At 50.2% G+C, this 22,500-nt stretch overlaps 1 protein-coding gene across 7 annotated transcripts in view; it reads right to left on the bottom strand.

Moving 5' to 3' along the window:
* robo1 (roundabout, axon guidance receptor, homolog 1 (Drosophila)) overlaps positions 1-22,500 on the bottom strand; it is a 177,654-nt gene that overhangs the window by 29,549 nt on the left and 125,605 nt on the right. For all 7 annotated transcript variants that reach the window (XM_081699856.1, XM_081699854.1, XM_081699857.1 and 4 more), the window contains 4 exons: positions 7,421-7,578; positions 3,193-3,313; positions 1,935-2,073; positions 1,517-1,644 (listed from right to left, as the gene is read on the bottom strand). In XM_081699856.1, the coding sequence (XP_081555982.1) occupies positions 1,517-1,644; positions 1,935-2,073; positions 3,193-3,313; positions 7,421-7,578 (546 nt within the window). The remainder of the gene's footprint in view (positions 1-1,516; positions 1,645-1,934; positions 2,074-3,192; positions 3,314-7,420; positions 7,579-22,500) is intronic.

Genomic DNA, 22,500 nt, shown 5'->3' with positions numbered 1-22,500 from the left:
GAGGGAGGCCTCATTTGTAATCCTGCATTATCTTTCTGCTGCTGCATTTTATTCGGAACGATTTACCCCTGAGCGCATGTGAGCGTGTGTGTGTGTGTGTGTTTGTGTAACCTCATACCCATTCCCAAGAAAGGCACAGACAGAACTCGAGCTATGTGCTCACACCAAGCCCTCTGCCCAAAACCAATCCAAAATAATCTGAGATACATTTCAGCTTGGCACGCTGGTCTTTCACCAAAGGCACACTTGACTGCAAAGTGCTGTGGTGATCTGACGAGGTATCGGCGCTGACATGTTTAGCATCGGTGTAGAGATGGCATAAAACATACGCAAAGCAAGAATCCACACCCTTCGTAACCGGAGCTGAGGCTGAACTAGACTTTTTTTTGGGGGGGGGCTTCAAAGCACAATAGTGACTTTGTTTTCTGAGGTCTTAGACGGCCCGAGTGTGAAATCCTCCCTCGGTGTTTACTGTGGCCTGCCACTGTGTTAGCGGTGAAGAAATATGAGCGCGCCATGATGTGCTGTTGAGGGGAGGGCAGACACAACGGCGGTTTACGATGTGTTCTGATGCTTCTAAAACTTTTGTGAAAGTATGAAAAGAAAGAAGGCTCCGTACGCCCTGAACTAAATATTGCAGAATGGATGAAAACGCTCGACAAGACAGAAATATCGGACTTTGATACTAATCACAACATAAGGCTTTTCATTAGCGGTTATACAGAATAAATACCAACCCAAAGTTGGAGTTTGAGAAGAACAGTTTAACAAATTTGACCACTTTTAATGCGTGCCCCCTCCACCTCGGACAAGCTCGGAGTCACCCGAGTCTCCTGGAATCTCGGCAGGTGTTAGCGATAAGCTGCTTTTACCAGGGCTGTGCTCCAGCTGAGGAACGGAAACCCAAACAGCTCCTGACACGCAGCGTGGCACTGTCGCTCACGATGGCCGGCCGTCAGCACAGACCCAGTTTGATGTTCATTTTATTATTTATTGGGTTTGGCTTTTATTCCTGTGCCCCCTCTGGGCTTGTCTGTCACTCTGCTCTCTGGTTCAGTCCCCAGGCTGCTGTCATCGCAAACACGTTACTTCAGGTGCTGGAGTGGCCCTGTGGGGTTCCGTCCAGAACCCTATAGCACCCCCCCCACACACCCCCACACCCACCCACACACCCACCCACACCCACACATGCTTCCTCCCCTCCTCCGCACCCCCCCCCCTTTTTTTGATTAATGGGGGCTTGCCCTCCACTTCCTGTTCAGCCCCCACGCCACGCAGTCCGAGCGTGAGTGGGACATAGGGCTTCCTGTTTACTGTCAGCGAGCATTGTTTTTACTGAAGGTGTCAGCACATTTCACACGCTGTTCCGAGCATTAATGTGTTTATTAGCCTACGAGACGTCACGTGTTGTTATAAAAGTTTAGAACATGTTAGTGACCTGTATAGTCCCTCAGAAATGAACAACCTCTGCAGGCTGAGTGTTGAGAGGATGGTGTTAAGAGGGCGGAGCTCTCACCGTGGACGGTGAGGGTAGCTGTAGCCTCTGCTTTGCCCATCATGTTCTCAGCCAGGCAGGTGTAGGAGCCAGCGTCCGCCGAGCCGAGTCTCTTCAACTTAAGGGTGTGGTCCCCACGGATCTCGAACCTGAGCACAGACGCGCACACACAGACACACATACATACATACAAACACACACACGCACACACACATGCACGCACACGCATACACACACACACACACACACACACATTCAGATACACGTACACACACGCATAAAGTTCAAGGTGAGGTAATATGAGATTTGTAAATGCATGAATTTATTTTCTTGATAAACTCTGTGAACGCAAACAACCACTTAAGGATGTCAAGCCTGGATGTAATCTGCCTCTCTCACACACACACACACACACACACGCGCACACGCAGGATCGTACCTGCCCTTGGGCAGCTCTCCGTCTTCTTTCCTCCAGCGGACGGTGGGTACAGGGTCTCCCTGAGCTTCACAGCGGAACTCCACGCTCTGCTCCACCAGCACCGACTGGCTACTCGGCCTGCGCAGGAAACTGGGTCTCTCTGTACACACGCAGGCACGCATGCACGCACATAGAAACCGCGTTCTTGTCTGTACATCCTGGCCTTACAGGCTACACACTGAATCACTGGTACACTCGCTAACCTCTTCAACTTCACAATCTGAAATAACCTCTCCCCTACTGCACTGAGAAGTTCTAACACTCGCCCCGGCGTCTCCCACGCGCCCATCTGACCTCCTACTCCTCCACTTCATCTCCGAGAGCCCAACTTGGCTAATCCTAATGAAAGCCTCCAGAACAGACTCCAGAACTGACTTCTAGCAACTGTCATTTCCAATACTGCTGAGTATGAATGCTGGATCTTGCAAACGTCTCTGCTTTCGTGATAAGGCGCGAGAGTGTGTGTGTGTGTGTGTGTGTATGGCCATCGCAGCACGGTGCCTGTGTCTTTAAGAGGGTCACTGACACTCTTCGCCTGTCATGGAGACGAGCAAGTAAACTCACAACATCTGGTCCACTTCTTGCACTCCTCTGCATATAAACAAACTGTGGTATCCGTGTGTGTGTGTGTGTGTGTGTGTGTGTGTGTGAGACCGTGAAAGAACAGGGAGAGACAGAGAGAGAAGTAGACAGTGACAGCTTGTGTGCATGCACGTGCGTACTTGTGCAGGTTTGTCCAAACTCATGTCTGTACAATAATGTGCGTGTGTGTTTAAAGCAGAAATCAGATCCCACACTGTCTGGACTAAAGTCGGCCCCCAGCACCCTCCAGTTTGAGGTGCCCCTCTCTGCAGTTTGTATTTAGAGCTTCCAAAACAGTGTCAGATGCTGGGAACACCAGAGACCGGAGAGGTCCAGATCAGAGAAGAGGAATCAGTTGTTTAGTCTTCAGAGCCATGTTTGTTTGTTTGTGTCTTTGCTAGTTTGTTTGGTCATAGAGCAGTGAAAAGTATTTTACATAAAATTTCTCATTAGACTTTTGGTTAAGTTTCTTAAAAATCTCAAATTGTTGGTTTTTAGGTTTTTTTTTACTGGCATAATTTAAAAACCAAAATTGCATTTGAGATGTTTGTGGACTAATGTTAAATGCAGGCTTTGGTGAGGGAGAAAGTTGTGTAAGCTGTGGACTGGCGGCGCTGTCCTCTCAGGCCTTCCGTACCGAGCACGGTGAGTTCGGCGATCTCGCTCTCGCGCTCGCCCATCATGTTGGTGCCCACACACACGTACTTCCCCGCGTCACTCTTCCTCGCGTTGGTGATCATCAGCTTCCCTCCTCGGATCTGTGCGAGGAGGAGAGGGGGTTACCGTAGGAACAGCGCAGGAGGAGAGGGAGTTACCGTAGGAACAGCGCAGGAGGAGAGGGAGTTACCGTAGGAACAGGGCAGGAGGAGAGGGAGTTACCGTAGGAACAGGGCAGGAGGAGAGGGAGTTACCGTAGGAACAGCGCAGGAGGAGAGGGAGTTACCGTAGGAACAGCGCAGGAGGAGAGGGAGTTACCGTAGGAACAGGGCAGGAGGAGAGGGAGTTACCGTAGGAACAGCGCAGGAGGAGAGGGAGTTACCGTAGGAACAGCGCAGGAGGAGAGGGAGTTACCGTAGGAACAGGGCAGGAGGAGAGGGAGTTACCGTAGGAACAGCGCAGGAGGAGAGGGAGTTACCGTAGGAACAGGGCAGGAGGAGAGGGAGTTACCGTAGGAACAGGGCAGGAGGAGAGGGAGTTACCGTAGGAACAGGGCAGGAGAGCAAAACCCTTCAGAACATGTTCTTTTACATCATTACATCATTTGCCTGTTCTCAACCTGTGTGTGTGTGTGTGTGTGTGTGTGTGTGTGTGTGTGTGTGTGTGTGTGTGTGTGTGTGTGTGCGTCCAAGCATGCATACGTGTGTATACGGGTGAACTTGTATATTCCCACAGATCTGATTACAGGACAGGGGACTCTTCTTTGTTCTGAGGCACTCATAAGGGCATAGCAGGGGCCTAGTTTACCTGAGTGAAGCTATACACACACACACACACACACACACACACACACACACACACACCTTGAAACTGATTCCTGCATTATGGGGACCACACGGAGAGAGCAAATGAGGGGGACAAGACAGACAGCCTCTCTGTTGCCTCCATGCCTCCACGGGTCAACATGTGGCTTCAGTTTCACCTCCGCCATGATCCATCTGATTGGGCCCGTTCAGAAATCTACCCACCACGACTAAAATGACCCTGCCCAGGGCCGCTTCTGAGGGTAGGAATGACAGAGCCCTGATATCCAAGTTATCCGTTCTATATAAGGAAATCCTTAACCCAGGTCCCTTACAATCTCTATATGTTTAGAATTTGCATTTTTTAAATCAAACATACATAAAACTAGCATGCATTAAAGCTATCACAAAAAGTAGGATTAGTAATATCTGAAATTAATATATGAGATATTATATATATATATATATATAAGTAATATATGAAATTAAAGAACTGGAAAACTGGAAAATTGCTAACCGGAAACTGAACTGCTAAACGTGTAATCGTTTAAGGTTGTAGCTCGGGAGTGCAGAGTGCTGCTAGTTCTGAGAGAATTTCAGAAATCCTCTCTGTCTCTGTAGGAGCTGGAACTTCTAAGCTCCCAAAACATCTAAAGGAAGCAGATGCCCAAGCTAGATTCCAACGTCACTGGACGTATTCAGAGCGCTTTGCCAGCCAGACGTGTACGGTGCTCCTTCCTGAGCTGCCGTTCAATATTAATGGGGGGAAGGAGGCTCTAAGCAAAAGAAGAACGGAGAGAAGAGGATGTGGGGGTAGGTGGGGTGGGGTGGGGGTATTTAAGGAACCCCACGGAGCTGGAGAGGGTTTGAAGTGTCATTATGTTACTGTTTGTTTGAGCGAGAGCCCAGTGGCTGGAATAGCATGCAGCTCACAGAGCAGATAAGGTCACGGCAGTAGCGAAGGAGTGGTGTGGGGGTAGAGAGACACACAAAGATGGAGACAGCAAGTGCAATAAAAGAGGGAGTGACGCAGATGGAGCTGGGGACCGCTCAGACACACGCGTGCCAGTCTGCAGCTCGTTGTCCGTGAGCCGAGGCAAAGCGCCAGTACGGGAAGTGTGATTCATTCTGAAGAGTGGTCATTTTCGAGTAGGCTATCAAAATGACAGAATGCAATCTTTTGTTCCAACAGTGAACAAGTGTGTGTGTGTGTGTGTGTGTATGCATTCATGTGTTCCTGCATAAGACCACTGAATATATACATCACCCCAGACTCCTCCAAAATATGGAGAACCAGAACAGCATCTTTCATTTAGTCAAGACTGGATACCCTCCAACCCATAACCCTCCAGCGCCCAAATTACCCCCCCCCCCCCCCCCCCCCCCCCCCCGGGACACCCACTAGAGTACTGGCATTAGAACAGATAACTTTATCCCTGCCCCTTGTCTGCTGTCGTTTGGTCAGGCTGATAACACAGACACACTGAAACACTTGGTAAGGTGCTCTGCCGCACTCTGCCAGCTGACCCACCACACACACACACACACACACACACACACACACACACACACACACACACACGTGCTTCCAAGGCTACAGAACCAGGGCTGCCAGGGGCACTATCGCAAACGCCTCCAGAACCAAACTGGATAGGGAATTTTTTAACGGTGTCCTAGAACTCTTAAAGGTTCAGGGACTGACCCGCAAACTTCACGGTGAGAAAGCGCCGCGCACGCCTGAGCGCTACTACAGCTCCCAGAGTGCTTAGTTCCTAACGTATCCAAATCTGAGCCACGTGTGGATCTCACCGGCGCGCTACAGCTACGTTCGCACTGGATTCCCGAGTACGACGGTTTCAGCGATGGTTTTCACGCCCGTCAGGTTGCCTCTTGGCACACAGCGCACGACAGCCTGCCCTTCTGGATCTCTCCTGTGGCACCCCGTCACACCAGCCGCGCTGAGCGAGGAGGGCAGCTGTGTGTGTGTGTGTGTGTGTGTGTGATGCCAGCAGCGTCCACGTGGTTTAGTGGACTCTTCTATCAGCTGCCATTCTAGAACACAATAAAGCACAAATGTCCCTAAAGCCCTTTTCGGCACATTTCGGCACGTCTCTCCGATAGAAATGGCCGTGCCTTAACCTGCCAGTGTCACGTTAACAGCACGTACGCCGCACTGAGGGAACGTTCGTCTTTTAACGCTGCAGCTGTTCCCCTTGTTAAGAAGCCTCTGCGGTTACGATGAGTGACTGTATGTAAGCGTGCACATGCACATTAGTGCAGGCACGAGGGAAATGATGTCAAAGTGCTTACGCGAGTCAAAATAATGAAACAGAACTGGCACGGACTCCTCAACATCAATCTAGAGCGCGTTGTGTACAAAGTCCCTTGTTGTGTGATGAAACTCACAAATCCAACCAGTGCATTATTTTTCTTTACTTTCTGAAAACCACACTCATACACACGCATTACTGCCCCTTCCACACACACACGAACAAACGTACACACGCGGCACTCCCTCACCAACACACATACACACACAGAGACCGGTCGACCCAGTTTACCTGTACCGAAAATCATTAGAGGAAGTTGTGCAAACTGTAATGGGCTAATCCTGATGTGGTGGCCCTCCAGGAACGCTGCGCTGGCTCCAGACCCATTTCGCTAACCGCTGCGAGCTGAGCTCGGACCTTCACTCACACTGGCACGAGGCCTGATTAAGGATAACAAGGCCCAAAGCACCGCTTCCTTAATCCCGTGTAAATAACAAAAGGAGCCGTCAGAGCTGAGCTGGTCTCCTCCAGTTCCCCTCCCTTGAATAATGCAGAGAGAAGGAGACAGATTCCACGAGTCTGCTCTTCACGTGCTTAATTTAAACAAGCTAATTGGAAGCCCATGTTTTAAAAAAAAAACAAAAAAACCCAAAAAACACTATTTAATCAGCAGAGCAACTTTTCGGCCCTCAACGTGCTGCCGGGACCGGCTTTCATTTTTACTTCGAGCTCCTGAAGGCCAGCAGACGTGTGGATTTAATTCGTCGCGACAGGGTCAGCCACACCGCCACTTAAACACTCAGGCGCAGGGCGTTAATCGATGTCCCTCCGCTTGAAAATTGCACCCGGCCTAAACGCTCCACATTTATTTAATGAAAGTTACTTTGCAATCCAGGGTGCTTTTTTAATTTTACAGTAGTCTGAAAAGGACTGGTAGCTCACAGAAAGATTCCTCAGTTCTTATTTGGATAGCAGGCACTGGAGGCCTGGTTTGCTGTGGTCTCAGACGGAGATTTGGACAGGAAGGAGAATTCAAACCATTATATTAGAATTCACATACATAAAAACACACACACACACACACACACATACACACACACACACACACACACACACACACACGCTGCAGACTCACCGTTATCCGTTCGTCTCGGTCATCCACACCGACACCATCTTTCTTCCAGGAGATGGTGGGCTCGGGATGCCCGCGGGGCGGCTGGCACTCCATCACCGCTGGTTCTCCTGCTGCCACTATCACGTCGCTGGGATTCTGCCTGAAGTCGTCGCGCAGGACTGGCGAGACAGACAGAGACAGCCAACTACTTTTAGACATCGCCACACGGCTCCTGCGCTTCACAGCGCACTCGCTTTCCTTATTTTTGCTTTTTTTAAGTAGAGCGGCTGTTCCCCGGTTAACCCGCAACATAAGCCGCACTCAAACCAACAGAGATAAACTCTTGGCACCAGCACGTGTGAATCAGATTCCAGCACGAACGGCAAACACTGTTCACAACTACACCAGGCTGGAAAGCCAGATAAACTTGCGTTGGCATATTGCAACATAATTAACAACTTTCTCTGTCTGGACGTGTTGGTTTAAGGGGCAGTATATAAGCGTAACATTCACATACTTAACGCCTTATTTTTAACGAAGTATAAGGCACATTATTAAGTAACAATCGCGAATGGTTCGGTATCTATCAGAAATTATTCAGTAACTGCTGCCAATTGAACATAAAAACTAACGAAACTAAAGCAAACATCGTGCAGTTACTAGACTGACGGATGAGTCTGGATGCCTTGGTAAGTCGTTCGAGCGTAAGGAGTTAACTCTTGGGCATGGATAATATTTGCTCTCCTTCCAACTGAACTGATTCTTGTCTGAGCAAAAGCGCACCACTGAGGCAGGGCCCCTCGTTGAGAAGAGACAGCGTTCTCCTGCAGGTGCAACCACCTCTGTTCCCACTCAGGCAGAACGCAGGTTTGTATTTGCGCGTCTTTTTAAAAAAAAGAGAGAGAACGAAGACGTTTACAAAATCTTCCCCTCATCATTTTAGCTGACTGCTCCTCACACTCCCCTGGACCGGCTCCCGTCTCCGTGACGATCCTCCGCCTCAGATCAAAGCGGTGCTTTCGCTAAGTAACCTGAACTCCTGACTCCTTACAAATTCCTTCAAGCCCTTAAAGCGCTTAATTGGCCGTAACAGCCCACCGTCTGCCGCCTGGAACGGCTTCCATGCCGTATCTTTAAGCCAAGGACGGCATGCGAAGCCCAATAAAATGGAACTCATTCAGAGAGACGGAAACAAACCCACCTGCTCCCTTTATCACTCTCTCTCACTCCTACCTGACGCTGTTCTAGAGTGACCTTAAAAGCCACTTCAATTACTTTTTTTAATCGCTATTGTTATGATAGCTTTAACTATATCTTTCGCGTACATAACCTCTGTGCGTCGGCTTGCAGCTTCGCCCATTTGTAATATTGTCTCGCCTGCTTTTCCCGGAGACTAGTCAGACCGTTCATCTCGGCAGGCCCGTGCGACTCTGTGGTTCTGTTTTTAGACGGGGAACATGGACAGGCCACAGCACACAGGCTCTTCTATGTCTGGAGGCAGCAAACAGATGAGGAATGTGGAGCAGACAACTCACAAGCACCAGCACCACGACTCCGGACGTCAGGCCAGGGCGGAGGCGCCCAGAACTGGAAGGCCGGGCTCTCCAAAGTGCACCCCCCACCCCGTTTGGGTGCCCGGGTGGGCCACCGTCTGCACTCTGGGACGTGTCTCCGGTGCGAGGGCAACCCAAGATGGTGGGCTGAGATGAGCTGGTTCTAACCGCTCCGTGGGGTGGGGTCTCGCCACCGCCCGCGGATCTCTTTTCAGAAGCGTTCATCCAGCAACCCTCTCTCCAGAGAGAACGAGGGACCGTGGAGGAGAGAGGGCGGTTAAAGTTCTCAGATGCTCTAAATAACCTGAAAAGCCAGCACTTGTTAGCCAGGTGTGTGTGGGACGCGTGTCACTGCCTTTATAATGTAACCGGTATGTCTGTGCCTTAATAGTTTTGCAGATGTTAAATACACCAGAAAACATGAATGAATGTGTCTGTGTGCATATACAGCGAGAGAGATGTAGAGGTAAAAGTACACAAGGTTTCAACAGAAACGCAACAGTAACGGTTCAACATGAACACGCCTGTCACCCCTGCTCACAGGATGCACAAATGCGCCTACGCTCACGGCGGCGCTCTTCACAGGAAGGAGGAGGTACGCGGACGTCGGCCTGCTGCTTCCCAACTACCCGTGCAGTAGCCCCAGTTCTCCCGAGAGCTCCTTCGGCAAAATTGAAAACAGATGCCGAACTGTCACATCACAATGAGATTGGCTCTGTTGCGCCTCCGCCATTAATGAAAACGGAGGCTGGATGCCGCACGCAGGCTGGGCTGCCCAATCAAATGAACTCTGCGGAAATGAAATGAGTTGCTAGGACGGAGGGATTTGCTTGAAAACGCATCCAAACCCAAATCCGATGCTCGTACACACACACCTGATAGCTTTGGGGTCTGGGTCTCTTGCCTTTGGGCAGCGCAAAGGGTCTGAAGGAAGAGGCGAGACCAACGAAAATAACGGGTCACAGATCATATTGCAACACCAGCACGTGTTAGCACAAACCATTTAAACCATTAAAGACACTGGACTGGAAAGCTGGAACTCGGCTCAGGATGGTGTTGCCTCGCAAATCCCTTTGGCTCCAGACACGTTTGTCTGTGTCCAGCCAAGTAGGCAAAAAGTGATGACCAAGATTAAGGCACCGAGATGAAGAGTACAATAACAGGTCTGGAGGAACAAAATAAATTGTTAGAATTATGAAGGTAAACGATCCCAGATGTGATCCCTGATGCATTTTCTCCCACAGTTGTTCAAGCCAAGATCCTTTGGATCTTCCTGCACGTAGTGACAGCTAAGTGCAGCACAACGGTCAGGAGGCCGGCACCCTGTTTGTGTTTCTCTCCTCGCTGACGGGTAATGAACCGCCTTTGGGATAATCGGAGCTAAAAACGCAGTTCAGCCGTCAGTCGGAATATTCAGAATGACAACAGTCCAAGGCATGCTGAAATGACTTTTATCACCCTTCATCCCAAAAATCGAAGTCTTTGCATTCGTATAGGCCTGTGTTCCCAACGTTTTGTGTCTCTACGCACCCCCTTTCCTCCGTCCCTCCGTGAGCCCATTCCGGGCCCACTCCACACTGTTCCCAATTGCTCTGCTCCTTGGAAGGCCGCTGGGACTGCACAGCTCAGCCCTTCCGTCGTTAGGGCATGGAGGGACCGGGATATATACCTGTCTGTGAGGCCAGCAGTGTGGAACAATGGGAACAAGTCATTAGCAGCGGAGTGTGAGGCAGAATGGACGGATCAGGGCTGAGCGTGCTTCAAGGCATGCACGCGATGTTTTCTCTCTCTCTCTCTCTCTCTCTCTCTCTCTTTCTTTGTCTTTCTGATGCTCCTTTTCTTGCTGAGGTTACACACCACTGCAAAGAGACGCCTTTAGCCATGGTGTATTAACTTCGGTCTGTATGCTCACGGAGCAGCCTAAGATAGCATGTGATGGGCATGTGTGAGTGTGTGTGTGTGTGTGGTGTGGTGTGTGTGTGTGTGTGTGTGTTTCTCTGCAGAGCAGCATACAGAGTACAGCACTCTCAGTGGTAAAAATACAGGAAAAATACACAAGGCAACCTGGTGATCTGATCATCTCAGCTCCTTGGCTTAAGATGAGTGTGTGTGTGCGTGTGTGTGTGTGTGTAATGGGGAATCCATTCACTGGCAATTTGATCATGTCAGCTCCTCATCTTAAGATGAGTGTGTGCGCGTGTGTGTGTGCGTGTGTGTGTAATGGGGAATCCATCCACTGGCAATTTGATCATGTCAGCTCCTCATCTTAAGATGAGTGTGTGTGTGTGTGTGTGTGCCAGCACTACCTGCTCTGTTTAGGCGCTCATGCACAGTGTGTTTACTTTCACAGAGTTGCGATATGGGCTAATGTTTAGACCAGCTCCAGGTGCCTACTGTTGTCGTTGCCCTCTAGCTATGTTCTGTGATCCTGATCTGCATTAGTCAGCAGACAGTCAGCAGACGCCCGAGCCCCAGGCAGCGTTTTGCTGCGTTGTGGCAGGACGTGAGGACTGTGAAGATGCAGGACAAGAAGGACAGAGATGTTCCTCCAAACACACAAGGCCCCCCAACTAAAAACATTCATAACAGTCTTTCAAACCCCTCTAGAGTTACTATTTTAAGGGAAAGATTTTCATTGCTTGTAAATTCTCCAGCACGTGGTGAGCTATAAAAATAGAAGTGTACATGTATTATGAGTTTAATGTTATACATTTAAAAAAAACCAAACAAACAAACAAACAAAAAACCCAGTTACAAATGGTTGTGGTTTAACGGGACAACATTTGGAGTGCAAAAACATGGAGCACCTCACGTGTACAGCCTGGGCCCACCACACATCCCATCCAGTCCCATAAGCTAATTTTAAAAGCAATGTTCTACATACCAGTGCATGCAGGCCACACCTGGCTGCTTTAGGGAGCACATTTCAGTTCTGAAATCCCCTTCTGGTCTAAACATCGTCACTCCCCATGTGAAGTCACTCACTGTCACCCAGCACGGGCTGACAGCCCGACCACGAGACCCATCTCTTAATATGCTGTATCATGTTGCAACAGCACAGCCCTGTCTGAAAACAGTGGTTGATTATCGTCGTGAAATGAACTCATCCGAGTGGAGTAGATGGCTACCTTTCGGATCATCTCGCTGTGTGTTCTCAACTTCCCCAGCTCATCACACCCACCAAAGCGATCGCGAGTCTGTCATTCCGCGTAACATCCAGGATGGTTTGCGCCCCCTTGACGTAAAGCATCGCCCCGATGGATTCAGAACACTGCTGTGAAGCGCGTGAAGTGATAGCTGCTTTTCCGCCGTCATGCGACGCATATCGTAGCACCGCCCAGCCCTAGCGAGGAAGCCTGCAGGGGGCGCTAGCGGCAATGGACAGAATGATGAAAGGGAAGGAAGCCACATGGCAAATCAACGCGTGTCCGGCCCTGCAGACCGAGGGGCCAAAGATCGAGAACACGGACGAGACATCAGAAACACGACAAAGAGGAGCAGAGGAACGCGGCCGGTCTTGGACGGAGTGCGGCATGAGTACAGGAGACCAGCGGTGGAACTCCTGGAAGAGGAGTTGAGCTCCTCTACAGAGCGAAGCATGCAGGAAAGCCGTAAATCTCCAAAGAAGCGGTAGGGGAGGACCTGAAAAGGAAACAGCACCTGACAGCGTATTCTAGAACCGGTGCAGACAGAGGCCCCATTCACGACTCCTCTCTACGTGTATTACAGCAGCCATAACTCTTAGTGTGTGTGTGTGTGTGTGTGTGTGTGTGTGTGTGTGTGTTGGGGGGGGGGGGGGCGTTGTGTAGGTGGGTGCAGAAAGAGGCGCTAAGGGAAGAGACATAGTAATGTAACACGTTCAGGACCCAACTGTGTTCACTGCTCTCTGTGTTCCAGTGCAGGAACGTGGACAGGAGAAGGGGAGGAAGATAAGGAATCAGGGGAAGGTTGTGGAACTTGGCACCTGAAGCAGGACAGAGGAGAGGAGTGAACTAGAGGGAAAACTGGATGTCATCGTTACGACTCACTTTATTGTTTTTGTTTGTTTATTTATTTATTTATTTTAGTGCCAAGGCAAGTTAAACATGAAGTTTAGACAAACCTGTAACAAGGCTTCCTACCGTTTGGCTGCTGACAGTATGTAAGATGCTCTGTGGGAATTAATCTCAGACGAAATGAAATAATAGTGGCCTCGACAGTTTAGGTTGGTGAATAATTGACATAAACGCCCCCCCCCCCAAAAAAAAAAAACAAAAAACAGTCAGACCAGGCTACTCACTGAGCAATGCTGTCCAGACTGGAGTGCTTTTAAAGTGGCCTGTCGAGAGTGTTGCAGTGTGCAGTCAAGCGTTTGACACGTTCCCACGCTGCTATGCGGCCAAAATTGCAGCTCTCCAACAAGGCCGAATGATTGCGGGAACTGGCCACTTGCACAATTCCAAACAAGCGTCGTGTCTCGGAAAAAAACGTGAAGCTACATAACAGAAATGTTATTAAAGAAACGTGGGCGTCCCATAAGCGCTAAAAAGCACGCCTACGCGGTGCAGACGAGGCGCGCCATCTCCATTGAAGGCAGTTCCTCGGGAGGCGCCGGTGGCGCGAGCGAGTGCCAGCCGTCTGAGAGCGCGCTCAGAGAGCTGACCCGGGCGGCGTGTCCGGACAAGGCAAATCCGGATAGCATCGCCCACGTAGCCCAGCCCGGCATGCCACTCTACACCTACAGAGCCTCTCCATGCCAGCCACAGGACATTAGCGTTAATCATGCATTTGATAGACGTTAGAGGCTTCTGAGCACGAAGATTGTTCCACCAATGCAACAGATGAAGAACATATGAAGGGTTCCTTTGTTCTCTAGTGAAAGGGCCTGAGAAAGATATGCTGTGAACACCCATCAGCTGATATGACCAGTACACAAAACACTTTATTTTTTTAACCAAACCGCTCGAGAGAGAGAGTGTGTGTGTTTGAGATCTTTTAAGTGACATACATCTGGAAATGTTTTCTAGCTCAGAGTTTCTATCACCTCTGCTACACACGTATACCGTTGCGCTCATTTTGCTGGTGGCCTCTTCACACTGCATGCATGTTGGAGGTCTTCCTTCAAGAGCAAACAGGAGTGCGATTCCTGCTCACGTTCCCTGTGCACGTGGACCGGAGCCTCTTCGCAAGGCAGCTTGAATTCCAGTACCCGACACCCCCTGGCAAGCCAGAGCAATTCTGTTTCCGAACATCGGGTTCTTTTTAGACGCCGTACAGAAATGTCTGGTCAAAACAGACTTCCCCAGTCCTGTCAAAGTTCACGGCCAGCGTTCTTTTTAACGATTCGGCTAGCGTTTGATCAAGGAGGCAGCGCTGAAGATGTCGGTTATCAATTACTCTGAGGCGCCTGACAATTACAGGGCATGCTCACGCAGTCCCGAGTTGTGAGGAGATTACCGGAGGGCGACCGACATTTGATCCGCTTTCCCTCTCTAGGAAACCATGCGAGCGCCAATAGCCATCGGGCGTTCATCCGGGCTAATGCATGGAAGGCCGACCCTGAGCAGGACGGAAACGCAGTAGTGATACCTTGGAAGGGAACTCTCCAGCGAGCCCCCAGTAGTACTGCTGGGCTGGAGCGTGGCTCCTCTCTTCCTATACGCCGAGCGAGCGCTTCGGTCACTACGGATACTCTACAGCTGGACCTCGTTGGTCGCCAATGTATCTTATAGCTCATTTGTAACTTGGAATCCACCAGTTCTGGCACCACAGTGAAGTCAATTGCCATAATGCACCTGGGCCCTGCACCCTGCGTGTGCGTCAGATTTTCATCAGTGACCTAGTTTTGACCAAAAGTCAGTCGTTAGCTGGGTGCTTTAAATATACACGAGTGAGTACACTTAATATTGTTTTATAGAGAACACAGCACAAACTGATGCATCTCATTTATATATGTACATAAAATATGTCTACTGCCCTTATTTAAAATGGAACATATCAAAAAAGGGGTAAAGACAAGCTACCATCAGTCACAACATTTCTGAGCACACAGAACTGACTGGAAAAGAAGCAGTGGAATATAAAGGACTATGGATTAGGACTGCTTAATAATCTACCAGCTCCGGGTTCTCCCTAGAATCGGCTTAGCATCTGCAATACGGAACTTATTACTTATTACTTACCCCCCCCCCCCCCCCCCCCACACACACACACACACACACACACACAGGCAAAAACCACAGCACAATGTCTCGCAGCTGTGCGGATATGGGGAATGCTGTGGGAAGGAGTCGGAAGGAGACACAGGTGGAGGTAGAGGAGAAGGGCAGAGCGAAGAAGGCTGACGCTGTCCGAAGGGGCGTAGCGAGGAGACCGGGGGGCACCCCTGACAGCCCCATGCTTACTTCTTCATTCTGTGCATTCAGCACAGAATTACGTAAAACAATCCGCACGCCACTGCTGCTTTTTGGATTCGTAGGTAACGGCATAAACGCTTCCCACCCTCCTGGACGAGCCGGCTGCGCAGTCGCGTGCGCACACGTCTCTACTCTCCATGTGGCGTGCGGTGGAGAGGCCGAGATTCTGGCAAAGGATCAGCCACATGGACAGGAAATGTAAGCCGGCCTGTTTTAGTGTTTGAAATCTCTGGGGAGGTACAGATGGGAGGCAGAGGACAGAAAGGAGAGAGAGAGAGAGAGAGAGAGAAACAGAGAGAGAGAGAGAGAGAAACAGAGAGAGAGAGAGAGAGAAGAGAGAGAGAGGGAGAAGAGCGAGAGAGAGAAAGAGAGAGAGAGAAGAGGGGAGAGAGAGAGAGAAGAGGGGAGAGAGAGAAAGAGAGAGAGAGAAGAGGGGAGAGAGAGAGAGAGAGAGAGAAGAGGGGAGAGAGAGAAAGAGAGAGAGAGAAGAGGGGTGAGAGAGAGAGAGAGAATAGGAAATGAAGAGAAAGTTTAACCATAGCATATCTTCCAGCTTTTGGTCATGGACGCTTGCATTTCAGCTCAGCACCCTGATCTCCTTACCAGGCACCAGGAGAGAGAGCAGAAAAGAGGAGTGATCGAGGCTGGAAACTGATACTGGGAGAAAAATAATAATGGCAACACGCACGCACACACACACACACACACACACACACACACACACACACACACACACACACACAGACGGAAACATGAACACTGTCTTCAGTGAGGGCAAGGCCAAGGTCATCTCAGTGCACGAGTCTTTTTCTGAACACAGAGTCATGCTTCGACATGATTTCAAGACCCAGCAAATGCCGGCCGGCTCTGACCCGCGTCAATACGAGGAAGATCTCACAGTTACCCCGCTAGCCAACACAACAGCCTCATCAACTGCAGTGGAAAAAAAAAAATGTCCCACAATTCCCAAGGCTTGTGGTCACAGCTCCGGGGCAGAACAAATGAGGAGGGTGAAGAGAGGGAGTGCAGGAGAGAGTGAGGAGAGAGCGAGGAGAGAGCGAGGAGAGAGCGAGGAGAGGTAGTACGGAGGGCGAGGAACATCAAAGAGGGCGAGAGAGGAGAGAAAGAGGGTCCGGACCGCTGATGGACCGCGACCCTCTGCGGTCCTGCTCTGATCACGGCGCCTCCTCTGCTCCGATGGCTTCCACATGCCTGCTAACTTCTCCCAGATGGGCTCGGGCAAGAGGAAACCAGCGCTGGGAGCTGTATCTTCAGGGAGCGCGACAGACAGGACCGCGTCCCGGCGCAAAGCCTCAGAGAGGCCGAGCAGACTGGCAGGAAAGCAAGACGGACAGAGGACGCTATGGCAGAGAAACGGAGGAGCACATTTATGCAGAGGAAGAAGGGGAAGGATTGGGGGAACTTTTATTTTGTCATGGGCACGGCTGACAGTAACCGCATAGTGAGGTACAGAGCAGGACGTTTGACCATCCAACTGGCTCGCGCGGAAATGGCTTCGTCTGCAGGCTAACGGGGGCGGCTGGGAAAAGGGGAGTGTCCGTGCACCCAGACGGACGTGCAACTGGGGGTCAGGCCGGATCAGAGGATCACCGCGAGATCTGGGCAACCGGAGATGAGGCGCAGACGAAATGCGGATAAACGCCACTTTCTCTCCCTCTGCTTTACGGCCCCGCGTTGCTACTGTTAACATGGGCAAAACATCCGCCCCGTGATTTACGGAACATTTGCCAGCATGGCACAGGGCAACAGCGGATGGGAGACGGTCCCGAACACGGGCAGATTCCAGAATATTCCCGAGATTTATGACACGGTCAGGGAAAATCTTGGCTCTTCCTGCTAGTGTTATGTCTTGTTTCCTCCTCAGAAATGAAGCCCGAACACAGGAGGCTCGTGGTACGTCTCACGCCAACAGGCATCAACCTCCAGTCACGATAAGTGGGGTCAGATCAGGTCAGCGATGGTTAATGTCACTTCAATACTACAAGAGCTGAAAGTGAAATGAAACATACACTCACAACCACAGATAACAGCAGAGAATTTAGTGGCCCATAGCTTGGACAGGACTGCAGAAGCCAGACAGCCATGCAGTTTGATAACAGCCTGGGTTCTGCACATTTCATGTATGGTGTTGGTGTTGTTGTGTATACGTGTACGTGCAGGTTAACGTGCTTTACTGCCCATTTGGTCTTTTTTTTCCCCTTTCTTAGCGGAATTTTACTAATGCAACATGCCGGATTAAAAACAAATGATGTTCTGATTTAGAGACGTTCTGAAAGCCCAGCGAGCCGAAATAAAGCACAGGCTCGTATTTCCTTCCTGAGGTCCGGCTGCTGTCGGGTTACAGAGCGCCGGGTACGGAGGGGCGGGGCCGAGCACCGACGGGCTTATGGGACGCCGCCTGCGTGACCCCTGACCCTGCAGGTGTCTGTGAGGATGAGCAGAGGAAATGAAGACCTCTGGAACACCCTGAGCCAAAAAAAAAAACCAAACTAAAAATTATTTCAGAAAACTCAAATGGCATCGTAAAGCTGCAGAGCAAGCATCGCTGATCACAGGTGCTGAAAAATACCACATGTGGGTCACACGTGGGGTCACAAGTGCAAGATGAATGAGTTCATGGAGCAAAAGAGAGTTAAGAGGCCACTGTGTTAACGCAGCACTGAGCCAAAGATGGCTCCTTCAGCTACAGACAGAAAGTAAACTTCTATTACACAATCATATATACAAATAAAACCTTGACCCACTGACCGCTGGCCTAATATGCTCCAGAAGGTTTTGGAAAGTTGTAGGGAGGTGAAGATCGGAGCCGTAAGTAAGAAAAGAAACAAGAATCTAAATCTAGAGCCTTCCGACTGTCCAGATTATCTTCCAGTCTGCGCACACGCACACACACGCACGCACACGCGCACACACACGCACACCTTGCAGTCAGAAGGATCACGATTACCAGTGCGATAAAAGTGCTTTCTGCGTTCCACACACTGCACAGATAAACTTACACCTCCAGCAAACGGATCTCACTAGTTTGTGTTTACGCCAGAAATCTCCCAAAAATGACAACAAATCCAGAGATAACATGAGACAGAGGAGAAGAAGCTACACTGTTTTGTGCTCCGGGAGCCGTTTATCAGAGCCAGGATGAGACGGGGCACGTCTGTGGGGTAGAAGGGAACAAAAACACTGGCCCACAGCAAAGGATGGGACAAAAGGCTTCCATGGGGGTAGCATCCCGCCAAGCTAGGGGACGACTCAGAACGCATCGGGTCATCTTTCCCATGGCAGTTCCGCGATTCCGGCCAAAACGTTCCTGAACCAAAACGGTCCCAAGCCGAAATACGAAACAAAGAAAAGGAACGGAAGACTCCATAGTGCCGAGCTCCGTGGAGCAGCATGGTGTGCCTGGGCCGGGGCCTGCCCCCACGCCTCCAGAGATCCAACAGAGGAGATAGGATCTCCTGGAGCGTCCGGAATGACGGCGCGCGGCTCTGTGCGGCCCGCTCCGCCCGGAGTGGAGAAGCACACCTGCGCGACAGAAGAGCGAACAATGCAAGATGGCCCATTGACGCAAGCCTTTGATGTGCTAACGGCCCTGGCCCTCACAAATAGTTGTCTGCCTCCCAGACGTCCTTGTGTGGTTACCTTTGTATCTCCACCTTTGTGCTTGAGAAGGCTTTTGAGTACGGTGGTGGTCGCAGGGAGGGGGGGGGGGGGTTGCTCAAGGACCCAATACAGACCCAATGACCACAAACCACATGAGACACAGGCCAGAACTTGAGTGGTCCCTCTTCAAAACTTTGTTTCTACTCAAGAGCTTTGCTCCGCAACAAGATGTACCAATCACACACGCCACCACAGCTGAAAGGTGGTGACTGAGTCTGCTTTTTTCCCCACTGGATTCTAACAATGTTACAGCTTTTCTGATAGCTGTGATGTTAGATGGGACATCGTGGTGCGTTTCTTTGTGGTGACGCTCTTTACCGCCAGCTTCTGAATGGTCAGAGTAGCTTTCTTCTCCGTACAGGGTTGAGTCGAAAATGTCCAAGATTAGGGAGCCACATATCCAATGCACACTCGGGTCACACAACACAGGCAATGTGCTCGAGGCTGGTGAGCGCAGCTGAGTTGACGTATATAAACGCGCCACTTCGGGGCCGTGCTGTTTGTGTTGGCTGGCATGTGCGGCACTCCCGAGCGCGGTGGCAGGACGAACATGACCTCACCCTGTTTGAGTTGGAGTGCAGAAGGCTCCGGAAAAAGCCCGGCTCCGCGGTGCTCGGGCCGCAAGCAGAGCTGGTTCCTGCCTCCCCTCCAAACGCAACTGAGCCGTGAAAATACAGCGCAATAGAAGGCTACGGTTTTTGATTACACGTAGTCCGTGCTCTGGGCCGGCTCGAACTGTCACCACTCCCAGATGGCTTTCTCGGGGCGAAAACCCAAAACGTCTTTGCCACCCGGCAGACTTCATCCCTGGAAACAGAAAACGTCACCCCTGCTGTCCACTTCTGAGTGGTTGCCGCGTCTCAGGGGGAGGGGGCAGGAGGCATGATTGACAGACGACGATGTGAAAATTACATCGTAAATGGTCCAGACACCTCAGAGACAGACTGGAACTTAATTTTCTTTGCAGCTTCTACGAACTGTAACACGGCAGTCACGGTACACCGAGCTGTTCCATCCAGATCTGCATTCATGTTTTTTGTTGAATTACGCTGTTCCTTTTGTTGCATATGCTGACACCTTTTCAAACAAAGAGTTTAGTCTCACAGTCCACGGTCTGATTTCAACAAGACAAAAAGATTACGCACTCTGCCCTGTTGACAGAAATAATCATGGCATCTCTCTAGGGCTTCACGACTGCTGACATCAGGACACGGTATATTCAGTATACGTTTAAGACCACCTGCCCTCTGTCATTTCTGAAACCAAGACCGTCAAATTCCTCCCGCTGTTACAGAAACACCGGTGGGAAGATCCGCGCAGGGGCCGTCGGCACCGGCGCTTCACACTTCAGTCATGCCGGAAAAGTCTAAAGGTGTGCTAGGTCAAGAATGTCTGGGAGTTGTCATCTCCTCTACGGCCGGGATTCTTTATGGGGTTTTAGGGTCAGGACCGTCACCCATGTCAAGCTCAAACCTGTGGCAAAAACGAAGACAGATGCTTGGAGTAGCCGGTGCAGGAGAGAAAGAAAGAAAGAGAGAGAGAGATGGAGGGAGAGAGTAGAAGACAGAGAGAGAGAAACAGAGACAGAGTGTGTGTGTGAGTGACTGTGTGTGTGTCCAGAAGCATAAAAAGCATGAAAAGTTCATTTCCTGAGCTGAGATGGTTTTTCTTTTGTACTACAGTAACAACAGAAATGGGAGAGAAGATTAAATAAGTCAGAGAGACAGATAGAGCATGACATCAGTTCACATATATCTCAGTACACACACACCTGCACACACACACACGCATGCACACACACACACACACGCACGCACGCACACGCACGCACGCACGCACACGCACGCACGCGCACGCACGCACACGCACGTACACACACGCACGCACACACGCACGCACACGCACACACACACCCGCACGCACACACACTAGAATATACCGAGCAAGAGCTGGATAATCAGTTCCATACTACACACCAGTACATTAACACCAGTACCAGTCCATTGGTGAAGCTTACATGACATCCTACTAAAATGCACAGACTCACACACACACACTCACACACCCACAAACACACACACTCACACCCACTCACACACACTCGCACACACACACACACACACACAGTCACACACACACACAGTCTCACACACACACACACAGTCACACACACACACACACACACACACACACACTAGAATATACCGAGCAAGAGCTGGATAATCAGTTCCATACTATACACCAGTACATTAACACCAGTACATTAACACCAGTACCAGAGTTCTGAGAGGATTACAAAAACCAATTTAGCTAACAAATACAAACACTGACATTACCAGTAATGTCTAGAAAAATACTTCCAGACCAATAAAACCAGCCCAGTCGGTAGCCCAGACCAATAAAACCAGCCCAGTCGGTAGCCCAGACCAATAAAACCAGCCCAGTCAGTAGCCCAGACCAATAAAACCAGCCCAGTCGTAGCCCAGACCAATAAAACCAGCCCAGTCGGTAGCCCAGACCAATAAAACCAGCCCAGTCGGTAGCCCAGACCAATAAAACCAGCCCAGTCGGTAGCCCAGACCAATAAAACCAGCCCAGTCGGTAGCCCAGACCAATAAAACCAGCCCAGTCGGTAGCCCAGACCAATAAAACCAGCCCAGTCGGTAGCCCAGACCAATAAAACCAGCCCAGTCGTAGCCCAGACCAATAAAACCAGCCCAGTCGGTAGCCTCGCAGGGCAAACCGAACTCCAACGTTTTATAAACACCACTACAAAAGGGACGTATACGTTATTCTTCTTTCTTCACTCACTGATCCATTTGTCGCTAGCAGTCTTTATAATGACATACAAAGCCTCATCAAGCTGATGTTAAACCAGATATCGGCAGCCCTCGATAACGAGTGGCCCCGGTTGTTTTTTTTTTAAAGCCAGATTCCAATTGCATTATTCACTGTTCATTAATCTGCAGCTTTTAAGTGCATGCATGCAAAACTAAATCTGTTCCTCTGCTCGTTTAAGGATTATTTCTGGGCTTGTGTGTAAGGACTACATCTGAGTCATCGCCAGCTCATTTACCTTCCAATGAGCACCATCAACTCATTTATAACATGAAGAGAATATCTGGATATATACACACACTATGTCAATTCATATATGTGTTAGAGCATTATATCCCTCTCAATCTATTCTAAAGTGAAAATGCAGACCCATTTCCGCACCATCTGGCCACCTTCCTCCACCCCCATCTTGAGTCCTATACTCCTACCCCACTACCAAAGTGCCCCCCCGCCAGTAAAATCCAGCCCTCTTCGTGCTGAGTCTGTGTTGGGATGTTCTGCTCTCCTGTTCTTTCCATTCTAATCTGACCAAAGAAGCAGCATCTTCCCAAGAACCGAGGTCATGACCATAGAGTTTCTCAGTGAAGACGGAGTCATATGGAGAGAAGAGAGGCATCACAGATGCTCCTCTTGT

This window comes from Electrophorus electricus, chromosome 17 (assembly GCF_041902795.1).
Source record: "Electrophorus electricus isolate QZ-2024a chromosome 17, ASM4190279v1, whole genome shotgun sequence".
Taxonomy (NCBI): Eukaryota; Metazoa; Chordata; class Actinopteri; order Gymnotiformes; family Gymnotidae; genus Electrophorus; species Electrophorus electricus.
The sequence above is the reverse complement of the archived record's forward strand: the minus strand, read 5'-3'. Positions and strand labels throughout refer to the sequence as shown.